Source organism: Neopelma chrysocephalum, unplaced genomic scaffold (assembly GCF_003984885.1).
Source record: "Neopelma chrysocephalum unplaced genomic scaffold, ASM398488v2 Primary Assembly neopelma1_85, whole genome shotgun sequence".
Classification (NCBI taxonomy): domain Eukaryota; kingdom Metazoa; phylum Chordata; class Aves; order Passeriformes; family Pipridae; genus Neopelma; species Neopelma chrysocephalum.
The window spans coordinates 7,187,697-7,201,519 of record NW_020897747.1 but is presented as its reverse complement, the minus strand read 5'-3'; the positions used below and the strand labels follow the sequence as shown (position 1 = coordinate 7,201,519).

Genomic DNA, 13,823 nt, shown 5'->3' with positions numbered 1-13,823 from the left:
CTGTGTCACCTGCTCCAGGTGACCCTGCCACGGCAGGAAGGCTGGACGGGATGATCTGCAGAGGTCCCTTCCAACCCCAACAATTCTGTGATTCTCTGACTGAGCTGCTCCCTCCTGCTGCCTCGGGGAGCAGCTCCGAGCCTTTCGGGTCGGAGGGCAAACGGTGCTCGGTGTCCTTGGTTAAAAAACCCCGACTGAACTCCAACAGCAAGATGGCCAGCCCTGGGCGGAAAATTCACGCTTCGGCCGCGGGGTGACCGGGGCCATGGCCGGGGAGCAGCCCCGGGGCCCGGCCCGGCCCCGCCCGCAGCTGCCGCCGTTGCTACGAAACGACGCGAGGTTCGCTGCTCAGCCGCGGCCTCGGCACCGCCGGGCCCCGGGCCGGCATCGCCACCGCCACAGCCACCGGCACCGCCACAGCCACCGGCACCGGCATCGGCATCGGCACTGCCACAGCCACCGACACGGCCACAGCCACAGCCTCCGGGACCCCCACAGCCACCGGCACTGACCCTCAGCCCCGAGCCTCGCCGTCCCCGCCCGCCGGCAGCATGGCTGAGGTAACCTGTAACCTCTGCCCGCTCCCCTCCCCGCCACTTGTTTGGACAGCATGAAGGCTGTACCTCAGGATAAGCCCAACAACATCACCTGTGCATCATCTGTATCCATAGGCCATGTTTATGTGTAGAGGTTACCCGTGTGAGCAGAGCTCAGTTATGTCCTGCATTGAAAGTAAGAGCAATTAGTCTACTTGTACGGAGGCAGTAATAGCACTTATATCTTAAAAACAGCTGCTACATTTAAGATCGTAGGTGTTATTTCGCCCCCTGCCGCCCCGCTTATTGCCACTCTTAATTCTATTTACGATCACAAACGTAAACAAGATCAAAACTGAAGTACCTGAAGGGAGCCTACAGGAAAGCTGGAGAGGGACTTTACACAAGAGCATATGAGTGACAGGGCAATGGGGAATGGACTCAAACTGAAAGTGAGTGGGTTTAGATTCGATATTAGATTAGATTACTAGATTAGATATTAAGAGAAAATTCTTTATTGTTAGAGTGGTGAGGCACTGGAATAGGTTGCCCAGAGAAGATGTGGATGCCCCATCTCTGGAAGCGTTCAGCTCCAGGCTGAATGGAGCTCTGAGCGACCTGGTCTAGTGAAAGGTGTCCCCATCCATGGCATGGGGGTTGAAATGAGATGATCTTTGAGGTCCCTTCCAAACTAAACCATTCTGTGATTCTGTGGTTTGGAGAGGAGGATGAAATAAGAAAAAACCTGTGAGTCCCAGAGCAGGCTTGAGGGGAGGAGGCACTAAATTTCAGCCTCACACTGCAGACTGCCCTTCCATGCTAGCCTGTGGTTTTCCCACTAAAGTTTCTGACAGAAGAAGACGCCCCAAATGAGAGTCTTGGTGAGGAGGAGCACATGGAACTGCCTCAATGCGCTGCATGGCCCGACCTTTATTTCAAGTCATAAGGGTCTAGTTTTGCCCTTTTAATTTCAGGTTTTCCAGGTAATATGAAATTACGTACTCCACCCCCCAAGAAACATTGAAACAAATGAAACGTGTCATTTTGCTCTCAGAAATTTCTTTACTTTTTTTTTTTTAGAATTTTGAAAATTCTCCCTTTTAAACTGCTTATATTCAAATGGCAAGTAGGGGCCTGAACCAATTTTGAGAGGTTTCAGAGGGGAGATACAAGGGCCAATTTTTAAGGTTGTGGGAACTGTGTATTTCGTTGCCTGTCTTACTGGGAGGGGGACGCACCATGGCTGTGCTAACAGGAGGGCTGCTTTCCTGCCCAGTGAGACTACCTCTGAGATATGGTTGTAAGGTTTTAGCACATTTTTTTTTAGATAAAAAATGTCCTCTGTGAAAGGTTTAACAGTAGTATTTCCTGCAGAGGAAGGACTGGCTTGCATTGTCATTACTGAAGCTTTCAGATACACTTGTCAACAAGTGATTTGCTGGCACTATTTGCATGGAAAGCATAAACTAATCAAACTTTAGAGGGTAGAGAACTGGGCAGAACTGAGACTAAAATACAGGGCTTCCTCAATGGTTGATGCATTATTCAAATGCTATCACAATGATGTTTTTTTGTAGACTTATCTTTAAAGCAGTTGTGGGACTCAATTACAAGAAGTCTGACTGTTAAAGCACAGGTTATTTCAGTAAAACTGGGGGAGATGTGTTTGAAAAATAGCCTGCAACATGCATATCGTGTTAGCAAAAGAACTGTTATTACAGAAAATTTTGTCCTGATTTTTTAGTAGCTGTTACCCACTCAGTATATTACTTTTTTATATTCTGGGGTCATAAGTGAGATGTTGAATTCCTCCGATTTGTTGATTACCTTATTTCACTCAGGAGAAGTCTGACAAACCATATCTAGAAGAAAGTGCATTTGAAGCACTGGAAAAAGACTCCCAAGAATTCATCAGTGTACTTAAGAGAGATGAAGCTCTGGAACAGTTCCGTTTGGAATATGAGAAGCTCCTTGCTGTTATGAAGAAGTCTCGTGAAAATGAAAAGCATCTCATGAGCAAATGCAGGAAGCTGAGTGCTGAGCTTGTGGAGAAGTCATCTAAAGTAGCTGTGCTCACAAAGCTCTCTAAAGATGATGAGGAAACTATATCATCACTGAAGACGGTAAAGTTTTGAATAAAATGAAATACGTTGTGAAATTGTTAATGAAAAATATGGTAATGTGAAAAGCACCTACAAGAACACCTTTGTTTTATGTAGAGAACTAGCTGGAGAACGAAAAATAGAGCTGGCATCTCCAGCTGTTTAACCTCTGCTTTGCTACCAAGTGCTTTGTTTTCTTAGCCTGGTGTTTTTACAGGTCTCAGTCAAATTCTGCATTTATTTGCACTAAACCAACTCCATCAGCTTTCAAATGCTCACAAATAGATTTTGTTTAAGCTTTCCCTCTGTAAAATAGCACATTTTCAACTTAATACACAGTTTTTTTATTCATTAATACTTTTGAAGGGCTTCTTGCATGTTAACTATTGCCAGAACAGAAAAAATCTACTTCTTGCTGAAATATGGATTTTAGGCCAGGGAAGTGACAACTCATATAAATTAATGTTTCACAGTGTTTTTGAAAAGGAGTCCTATGTAGCATTTCAATGTTATTTTATTAATTTACTTGGATGTGTTCTTTATTATTACTGATTTGAACTCTGTCAAATCAAAGTGCTTGGCTCACTGAAAATATATGATGGTTTTTTTAAGCTTACAGTGAGTTTTGACCATCAGAAACCTAAAGCTGCCAAATGATCAGAAGTCTGTATTTGGAACGTCTCACATTCTGATGGTTTAAAAACTTAGCGTGTGATACCTAGACAGACTTTAATTTAGCATTTACTTGAGAAGCTTCCGTGCCTTACACTAAAGTGTTTTGTTCCGGTCAAATAAATTCAGTGTAGCAATCCAGAGTGATTTATGAGCACTACAGAAATAGAAGTTCTTTGAGATGAAGTTTCTTGTCCTTAGAATTAGGAAGAAAATACACTTAAGAGTAAATAGAAATAGCAGCACTGTCATCCTATGGCTGTAGCTTGCAAACCCATAGTAGTGCTCAGAGCCTTCTCAAGGAGGAGGAAAGGTGTAGAAAATGTTGTTGATGTTAACTGCTTCTAATCAAAACCTGGTAGATGAGTGTCAGGAACCACAATGATCCTTCTAATTTTCTTTCTGCTATTACGTGGCAATACTGGGCACATGAACAGTAGCAGAGGTGATCCTTCAAGATGTTCCCAAGCTGAGACATTGTCTTAGTAACATCATAAAACTGAGGAGCAGAAGTGTTGGGAAGATAAGAGCCTTTCCAACTTCAGCAGCTAATTTGAAGCTCAGGCAGGGTATGGCTTCACCATACTGCCTACCCTTGGACCTGTTAAGAGATTTTCTGATGAAAAAGCTGCTTGACAATATGATCCTGTTAGAAATTATTTGCAATGCACATGTGACATTTCAATTCTAGTGGCTTGCTGTGAGCCAAGTATACAGCACTGATATTTTTTCAGTTTGGTTATGAGAATTAGTCTTTCCCTTAAATGTTCAGAAATTATTTGGATATAATTTAAAATGTTCTTGGGGTTTTTCTTGATATACCCTTCATATTTCATGTTATTCTCCTTTCTGAAGGGAATTTCTATTACAGCTATAGAATTTCACTACAATCTTACTAATACTCAAAAAAAGTGTTTCACAAGATACATGTTGAGAGAAGTTCAAGTGCTAAAGTAGCCAAGATGATATTCTTCAGTGCTAAATTAAACAAACAATCTGTCCCACAATTTAATTATTTATAAATGATAAAATAATCCTGATGGTGCTGTTCCTGTAAAAATGGCATAGTTTCTTCAAATTAAGGCCCTAAATCTCAGTGACTTGATGGGTCATTAGGGTAACAGGAGCACAGCCTTCCTCTTCTAGATCACTGTTTCATATATGAATAAAAGTTACAGAAGCAAAATTTTTTCCATGTGAAAGCCTGGTTTTAATCAGTGGGGTTTGTTTGGGGCAGGGGTTAACCACACAGATCAGTGGCTGGTGGGACTCAGGTCAGTAATAATCAATAGCTGTTAACTGTCTGCTGGTTGTTCAGGGCTCTGTTTTGTAGTTTTAATAAACTGGACATAACAGTCTGCTGTTTAAAGTCCTATCAAAGGAGCAAAGGGCCAAGCTAATCAAGAAGGGAATACAATTCTGTTTTTCATGGGTAGGATACTGATCCGTGAGTCTGCACTGGAAGAACGCTAGAAGGGGAATTTATAGAAGCCTGTACTGCCCTGCTTGGAATTACCAATTTTTCAATTTCCAGGCATATCAATCCAATATACTAAGAAAGCATTTCATTAATTCTCAGTTTCTGAGCAATGAAACTGATGTTTGGGGTATTTAATGAAAATAAAGTAAGGCAATCACACTTTATGAATTCTGCTTCACAAGTTCCAGAGTTCAGTACTTATCCAAAAATTTTTGAATGATTCTAACGGCATATATTCAGTGTACTTCATTCTTTAATTATACAGTGGACTGCCAAGTATGTTACCTAACAGAGTACTGCAGTTACTCAGTGTTACTGATACACTCGCAGTCTTTCAGTTCCCCTCTCCACTGAGTAACAATGGGAATATTTTTTCAGTGAAGGCTTCCATCATCAAATTTCCTTCTCTTTACTTTTGGAGTTAAAGGATCTGTTGATCCACTTTTCACAGTAAAAGACTCAACCAAGAAGCAACTACAACAAACCCCAGTTTTGCTGATGCTGAAGTCTGTAGCAAATTCATATTTAGATTTTGATTAATAATGGGGCCACCACCTGTGCTTCCTAAATATATTGATAAATATTGGTATTATCAATACAAATTCAATAGAATTGGTTTTGGACATCAAAAGTAAGATGAAGTTCAAAAAGCACACCTTAGGGAGACCTGAAATCACTGCTTATCTGAATGGCTTCATTGACTTCAGGGGATCACTTTTGCAAATACTCACCAGAACAAAATACTCACTGAAGCCAGTAGAGCCTCTCAGAGAGCATATTGATTTTATTCCCCAGTTCTATCCCCCATAACTCCCATCGTAATGATTTAATTCACCAATTTTAATCACAGTCTAATCAGCCAGCAGGAAGCTTTGATTTAAGTAATCAGCTTTAATCTTACTTTCAATTTGTGTTTTTATAGGGAAAGGATGGTTGCCTCTTATTGGTTGAAAAATCTGAAACATATTTATTTACAGTTATATTTTATGCTTCTCTGCTATACAACATGATGCACTATATCTTCATGTCATTATTTCAGTCTAGCATGCATTTATTTAAATTTCATAATTGAACATTTTTATGTAAGATAATAATCAATGAAAAATGTATTATTTGCCAGAGTATACTTAATCCTTTATGTGTGATCATTGCTGCATTTGAATGCAAATTAGAACTCAAAATGTATAAGACAAATTGACTTCAGTATTTAAAACTACTTTAATATGCTTGATACATAAGTGAAAAAGCACATTTTTCCAACTAAATTTTGAACTAAGTAATTTATTAAGTAATGAAAATACTCCTTGTAGATAGTGAATTTAATTGACTAAAATCTCTTTCAGAATTTCTGAACAAGTGAAGCCTACCATTTAACTCTTATTAATAGATTGAGGGAAAAAAAAAGAAGAGCAAACATTCCTGATCATTAAATTCCAGATGGTTTCCCAAATTTGGATATGCTGAACTAGTTGAATAAAAAAATGAAAATATATTCCCTCTGCAGTTTGAAGAGGCTGCAGATGTTATATTTTGTATTATCTTTTCAGAAAAATCTGGTAGCCTGTTACTTCTGCTGGTTTGATAACTTGAATTTTTAATTTAGGCAGTAAACAGCTAAATGTTACATATATTTGGTCTTTAATGGTCCAATAAATATATTAACAACATACCATAATATAGGTGTCATAATTTAGAGTTTAATGTTATATAGAGGTTTTTTTAGGATCAGAGATGTTCACTACAATAAATAATTCTGTAAACAATTTGATATAAATTAAATTATTTTATTTTCTTCATTGTGGAGGTGGTTTTTAAAATATTTTTTCCCTGCCCCAACTTCATATGATGCAAGCAGGAATTGAAAGGGATATTATGGCCTGATGTAATGCTGTTTCTCTTTAGCTCTCCCTGGGGAGACCCCTGGAGCTAATGGAGAACTGCACAGCCACACTTGGGGTCTAAATCTGTACAAATCTGTCAAGTCCAGAACTCCACTAGGAGCCAGCTGACAAAAGAGTGTGAAAGAGGGAACATCATGCTGTGATTTGCAGCTCAGGGACAAAAGTAGTGTCTTCATTATTTACTGAGTCTTCGGGAACTTTCCTTCCAGTCCAGTTGCTTTCTGAATCTATGCTTTTTTTTAGCACAAGATTCCAGAAATGGTAGGAGCTTGGTTTGAACCTGGCAAGGAATAAGCCTTGTTTTTGATTCATAAGGATCTGATTCAAGGGAGAGAGATGCAGGGGAAGTTAAAAAATTAAGTGAACCCTCCTCCCCTGTGCTGTTTGTGGATATCAAACCGTAGACTTGTGAGAGGCACAGAAATCTGTCATTCAAGTAACTCCATGTGCTGAAATTTGGCATAGGAGCTATGGCTTGTCTAAATATGTAGTTAAAATCAAAATACACTATGTCTTCACAGATGAAGATGAACAAAGAGGCAGAAAAGTCAAGTAACATCTTTTTCTCATCCAAATCAAATTAGATGTTCACTGTCCTAACAGCTAATAAGACTTTTACAGACATGAGCTATTTAAGTAGGTGGTACCTTTGTGGGGACTGACTTTTCAGTAAATTTTTAGATATTAGTGGTACTCACATGATCAAAGCCTTGTAGAGTGAGATTTGATAATGCTCAGATCTGTGTGTTAAAGAAAATGTATTAGAGCTTTTGTGATGTACATTGACATAGCCTGAATGGCTCAAAATGTTTGCTATGCCCTCACTCCCAAAAAAGATAAGGGGAACTGTTGTGAACCTAAGCATGAAAAGACACAAAAACCTATTTTCTCAACTAACCAAAATGCAAGGCAATTAATTTTTAGTTTGTGATTAATTTTAAACACAAATTAATTTATGTAATTGTTTTCCATTTTGTTCCTAGGAGCTTGAAAAGTCTTGGAAAATGGTGGATGCAGCCTATGAGAAGGAACAGAAAGCAAAGGAAACAATTAATTCACTGCAAAAGGAAATTGCACGCCTAAATAATTTAATGAAGGAAAGAGGACAGGAGTACAAGTAAGTTTTCCTCAGGAAGAGGGAAAACCTAATTTGATTTTCTATCATTCTACACCTTGTAGTAGGTGTAGAATTTAAACCATTTAAACCATACAAAGATACTAAAAAACAGAGAGATCTTTTCTACCTTGTACTTTTCTCATGAATACACATTTATTTGTCCATGTGTTTATGCAGAGAGCAAGTACAGAATCAGTCTCTGAGTGAGTTCATTCAGCATTGGATTAAACTGAGAGATCAAATAAAAATCAATATTATGCACTTTCTCAGTATGTGTCATATTGTTTTATCTGACTAGCATTTCAGCATACTTTGTCTTAGAGAATAGGATACTGTCAACATTTTCACATTTTACAGCAGCAAGGTCAAGTCAAGGAAACAGAAGACTTGATTTCTTCTCTGTTCCTATCTTTGTTATAAGGCATTAACACTGTCTGTGCTCTTGTTTGTATACACTTTCAAGATTATGTTTGGGTTTTTTTAAACCAAATACTTTTGCATAGAGAGGCATAGTCTGAGGTGGAGCCTCTAACCACTACAGTGTGCAAATAATAATCATGCTTTGGAGCTGCTCAGAAGCCCTCCAAATTCTACTGTTTGTAGTATCAGGTCCTCAGGCTCTACTTATTGCTGTAAGATTAAGTGTAAACTCAAATATGAGATTAAGTGTATTGACCCTATGACCTGTGCACTTTCTGTTGAATTTACTGATGGTTGGCCCTGCTGGTTATGGCTTGACACAGGTAAAGGTATTTACTTGTATTATGCATATAGGATATATATGGGGCATGCTCATCTCTGCATGCACTGTATATCCAGGCTGCAAAAAAGCGACTTGTGTCTGTGAGCAAGGTCTTCAGTGTGCTCAAACACTTCCCCTCCAAGGAACGTGCCAGCAGATAGACCACCTGGATCCGTGAGAAATCCATTCCTTCACCATTTGTCCCTGAAATGTTCTGAACCTCTTTAACAGGTTTCCTCAGACCTGAAGGCTTGGTCATTAGGTCTTCCCTTGTGTAACTCTCCCTAAAGGCATCTCTCTCTGGCTGCTTTTTGCATTTTCCTGCAAGAGGCAGGAGCCATGACTTTGCCAACACCTCACTCCTGTTTCCAGCTCTGCTTAGGCTCCTGAGACCTGCCTACTTAAAATTTCTTGAAGTTCTTTCTGTATTGCCCTCAGTTCCATGTGTAAATACCCTGCCCAGGGACAAGGCCAAGAGATGAGGTAACTCCTTTGCAGGATTTCAGCCCTGAAAACCCTATTGTCTTTTAGAACTATGAGGTTGCTTTTTACGTTGAGCTTGAACCCACAGGGCTTGGACTTTCTTTCATATTGTAAATGTGTCAAAACAGAGAGTCAGTTTTATTCTTACGTTATGTGACTGTAAGACATAACCTCAGTAGATGTCCAGTCAGGTAAACTGCAGAGGCACTGGCATTTTTGGTCCCTTAATAATTTTGTAGTGAGCAGACAAGAGGGAATTTTGCTTCCTGATACCTTTTTGGGAAACTGAAGGTTTATTGATACCCGTGAGAATGTGATATAACAAGAAAGAGTGATTTATTGGACTTGGTTGATGGTGATGAGTATCACAGTAGATAAAGCATATAATTCACTTGACCACCAGAGTCTAAATACAAGAGGAGTTTAAAATGAAACAAATTACTTTTAAGCTCTTGTTTCTCACAAAGGTCTTCCTCTGACATAGGAGGAAGAACAGGAATGGCCTGTGACACTGCTTGAGTATTATTTTCTTCCTTCCAGTGTGGAGGAACTGCTAGAACTTCAAGAAGAGGTAACAAAGGAGCGAGACGAACTGTTGTCAGAAGTTGTGAAGTTACGTCAAAGTCTTGCTGAAGTCACAGAGCAGCAGCAGGAAACAGAGAAGGCAAAAAATGAGGCAGAGCAATCTGTTCTGCAGGTCTGTACCAATCACTGGCTGATGATTTTTAGGCTTTGTCCTGAGCCTTTCTCCACACCTGCAATTGATCTCCATTGACTAGTATGCTCCCTGTTCTTTCCCATCTCAAACATGAGGAGTGCTCAGAAAGGAGTCTGTTGTGAATGATTTTTCTGTACTTCCAGACCGTGTCCTTTACAAAGTGTATTGTCATGTACCAGCTGCTTCTGTAGCTTCCCAGTACCCTGAAGGAGGCCAAGGTTGCTTTGCCTGAATCAGAATCATCTTTCTTACTGGAGATGTGCAGTAGTTTTTGGATTGTAGATCCTTGTGCCTCAAAAGAGACACTTGGAACATGGACTGGAATGGAGACCCTTGCTGTTGGCAGTGATTGCCATGTGATGCAATACCATAATTTTTAAGAATGTTTCAAATTCTGACTTAATATTAAGTTATTTTCTCTACTACTCCATTTGGGAAACTTTTCCAGAACCTTGCTTTTCTAATGGTTAGAGAGCTCCTACTTTCCTCCTTACACTGATTCTGGCCTACTGTTCTTCAGCTTAAATTTTTCACCCCGCCTGTGTCTCTGGAGAGCAGTCGTATTCCATCGTGACTTTAAGTTAGGCTTTCTGTTCTTCTGACCATCTGAGTAGACAGTTGTTCTTTAGTGATCAATATGTATAGCTTCCTTTAAATGTGTATAGCAGCTAGAGATACAGAAGGATGAGGATCTGTAGAATAGCCATTGAATGGAGAGAAGGTAGAAAAGGATGGAAGATGGTATACAGAACTGTGATACATCAAATATAAAAATATAATAATGAGGAATGAAAGAATTTAAAACAGAATATAAGCAAGGGCTGAAGCAAGACATCAGAAAAAAGGAAGAGCAGAAAAGAATCAAAGAACAAAGAGACAGAAAAAACATTTGGCTTACAGTTTTTTTATTAATCACAAGTAAGAAAGTAATGATCAGTCTAGGTTTCATGCCCAGAACTTGTTTCTGTTTCTAAAGTGGATGAATGGGAATGTATTAGAAAAGAATATAAAATCTGTGTTTTCTTGACAGCATTTTGGGCATAGGAGAAAAGGGAGAGGATTGAAACTCCTGTCACAACCTGTTGAATCTTGTCAGCCTTAATCTTCTGATACTCACTTCATCAGCCCTTAAATTTACAAGATTGTTGCAGCATTTGTAATCACCTCCCATTCTCCCAGTATGGAATTATTCTCCCCTTCAGACTGCTTAAATGACAATGTCCTTTTGAAGATCCTATTGAAGACCCTGTCAATTCTGGCAACTTTTCCTCTGTGAGCTCAGAGGGGGGGAATCCTTAAGCAAAGAACATATTTCAATTGCTGGTCCTTGCTGAACTTGAGTATTTCCATGTGGATCAGCCCCCTGTGTCTCTTCTCTGCTGATTCTGCTCCATCACATTTTTGGGGAGGGAGAGAGCAGAAGTCACAAGACAGGCTATTAAATGTGAGAAAAAGCTCCTCTTTTAAAGTTCCCACAGAGGAACTTTGAGAGCAGAAACATTGAAATCAATTGTGAAAATGAGCACTGGTCTGACATGTCTCTCTTTCCTTTAATATCAGTATAATAAATGTTTCTGCTGGTGAGATAGGAAAGTAAAAATCCTTGCAATACAACATCAAGCCCTAATTAATTTTAATGCTGCATTCAGAAAGTACCACTTATAACAGAAAAGACATTAGTGACACTAAATCTCCAGAGGAATGCTTTTATGTCTGAACTGTATCAGACCCTGCTGTGTGGGTGAACTGACTGGTGCTTAACAAATTCTTGTCATCAATAAATAGGTTCCCTCGTGCAAGATTTTTTGTTCAACCATTAGAGAACATAATTATTTCTGAGGAGATCTGGCATATTCCATGTAGTAGTGGGTACAATAATATAGAAGCTGTTGTTTCCAAAATCAAGCATAGTAAGAGTGGTGAGAGGACTTGTTTTCCTTAGTCAAAGGCAGAAGAACTTAAAACGGTTTTCTTCTCTATTATTATAGCTTCAGCAAGACATCCAGCTGCGTCAGAATGAGGAACTACGAGAGGCTCGAAAGAAGGAAAAAATGGAGATTGAGCTGACAAATCTTCTTGCTGAAATGGATAAAAAGCAAGATGAGATCCAGAATTTACAGCAGCAAATAGAGAGAAACAAAGAGGAACAACTGAAAATGGAGGCTCATCTTAAAGAGCAGAAGGTAGGGTACATGGCACACTGCATTCGTCAGATCTAAGATTAGAGTCAGATGTTTAATTAAGTAGAAAATGGATTTTCCTGAAGGGAGAGAGAGGGAGATTATTTTAAGTTATTAAATTTTAATAAATATTTGTTTTTATATAAGTACTAATTTACTAATAAATAAGTACGTAAAGCTTGCTGACAAATTTCAGATAGATTTCCTCACAGAAATCAGTAGTGGATTGCAATGATATTGTTAGAGATCATCCTGAAAAAAATCACAGCAAATGAGACATAGTCTGTGAAGAGCATGAATGATCTAATGATAGTAACAGAAGACTGCCAGGCTGGACTTCTGACGAGATTGCCAGTTTTGCCATCGATTGTCTCTAGTGGCATTGGTAAAAAATTTTACCTCCATCCCCTTCTCTCTTCTTTTTCTCAATATGTTTTATCTACCTTTCAAGCCTGCGGAAGAGTTTTGTGAAAGGGCAGAGAACTGTCTTCATAAACCTTTTTGATTGATTTTCCTCATTCTGTTTCTAAAAACTTTATCTGGAAATGTCCTAACATAGTGTTCTGCAAGTGTGTGAATTTGCAGGTTTTCAGCCCGTTTCCCCATTTCCCCCAGACTTTGAGAAACTCTCAGAGAAGCAATTTAAGTAAATGGCAGGGTAGATCTCATCCCTGTAAACCAGTCCTACCTCAAGGGAAACTTCCTTGTGAGTTGTGTGTATCTTGTAAATTTATGACTTTTATGGCTTTTTCTTCCCTTCTAGTCCCTGAAATTGTGAAGAGGTCTGTGCCAATTTTTTGTCAACACAGAGTCTTAGTAAAATACTTCACATAAAGAGATACAGAGAAGACTTGATTATTTCTCTGAATATCACTGATTTGATGCAGCTTTTGAGGGCAGCTCCATAACGTGCCATGACAATCACATTGTATATACAATTCCTAGTTCTGTTCCATTCTTCCTCCTTTTTATAGTCCCTTTCAACCATTCAAAGCACAGATTTTAGGGGCATTCAATTGTCCGAACTGTCCTGGAAACCAGCAGGTCACATAAAGTGCTGTGCCTGGGCTAATTAACCAGACTTCTGCATTTGCCTGGGCTGGCTGAAGGTGTCTGTGGAGGCCCTGCATTGTCTTTTCCTAGAAGTCTGTCTGAACTACAGGCTACCCAACTGTGCAAGAGTCAGCGTAGAGATCTTCAAAAGAAAGGGACACAGCTATTGCAGTGTCATCGGGTTATTGTTTGTCAGCTGAATTGTAGTTGTCTGCGATGCCTGCTCTTATTTCCATGAAAATTCTAATAAAATATCTGTTCTTGTGTGACAGTGATAGTGGTTTGATACAGCTGCTATAAGCTTTATTCCAGCCCTGTCCAAGTCTCAATAAAGGTTTGCCTGAAACAGCGTTATCCTGACATTTACAATAAAAAGAAACAGTATTCCTTGTTTTTACACTAGATTCTCATTCTCCTCCTTTGTTATTTTTCTAAGGGCATAATACATATCGACTTCATCAGGTTATCACACATTAATGATTGGAGTGAAAAATACGGTGGTTGTTCTTTTCTCACTTGTATCTGTACTATCTGCAAGGGATGTTCCATCAAGCAGAAGAAAAGACTGGTATCTCCAGTATTGAAGAGTATGTTCTCTATAGAAACCACAAAACCGCTGTTCCAGACGTTTGACTGAAGACAAATTAAAGAGGAAAATACTTGTGTCCTGGTCTCAGCAAACCATGTAGCCAGAGAAATGTTATCAGCATATTAATGTAGGATGCTTGCTCATAAAACAGAGCTCCCCTACCCTCTGATGATTGAAGTAATTTGAATCTCATACTCATTTTCAGTAATTATATGTAGCAAGTTGTGTTATGTGATGGTTGCCAAATGCC

General features: G+C 39.3%; 1 protein-coding gene across 2 annotated transcripts in view; it reads left to right on the top strand.

The window, feature by feature from the left end:
* The first annotated feature begins 355 nt into the window (after positions 1-355).
* Positions 356-13,823, top strand: part of CFAP58 (cilia and flagella associated protein 58) — a 57,529-nt gene continuing 44,061 nt past the window's right edge. The window contains exons 1-6 of one of the 2 annotated variants that reach the window (XM_027692259.1): positions 356-426; positions 499-560; positions 2,378-2,659; positions 7,675-7,808; positions 9,574-9,730; positions 11,740-11,934. In XM_027692259.1, the coding sequence (XP_027548060.1) occupies positions 552-560; positions 2,378-2,659; positions 7,675-7,808; positions 9,574-9,730; positions 11,740-11,934 (777 nt within the window). In that variant the 5' untranslated portion in view covers positions 356-426; positions 499-551. Of the gene's footprint in view, positions 432-498; positions 561-2,377; positions 2,660-7,674; positions 7,809-9,573; positions 9,731-11,739; positions 11,935-13,823 lie in introns of both variants that reach the window. The other variant, XM_027692260.1, reaches the window with a different exon arrangement.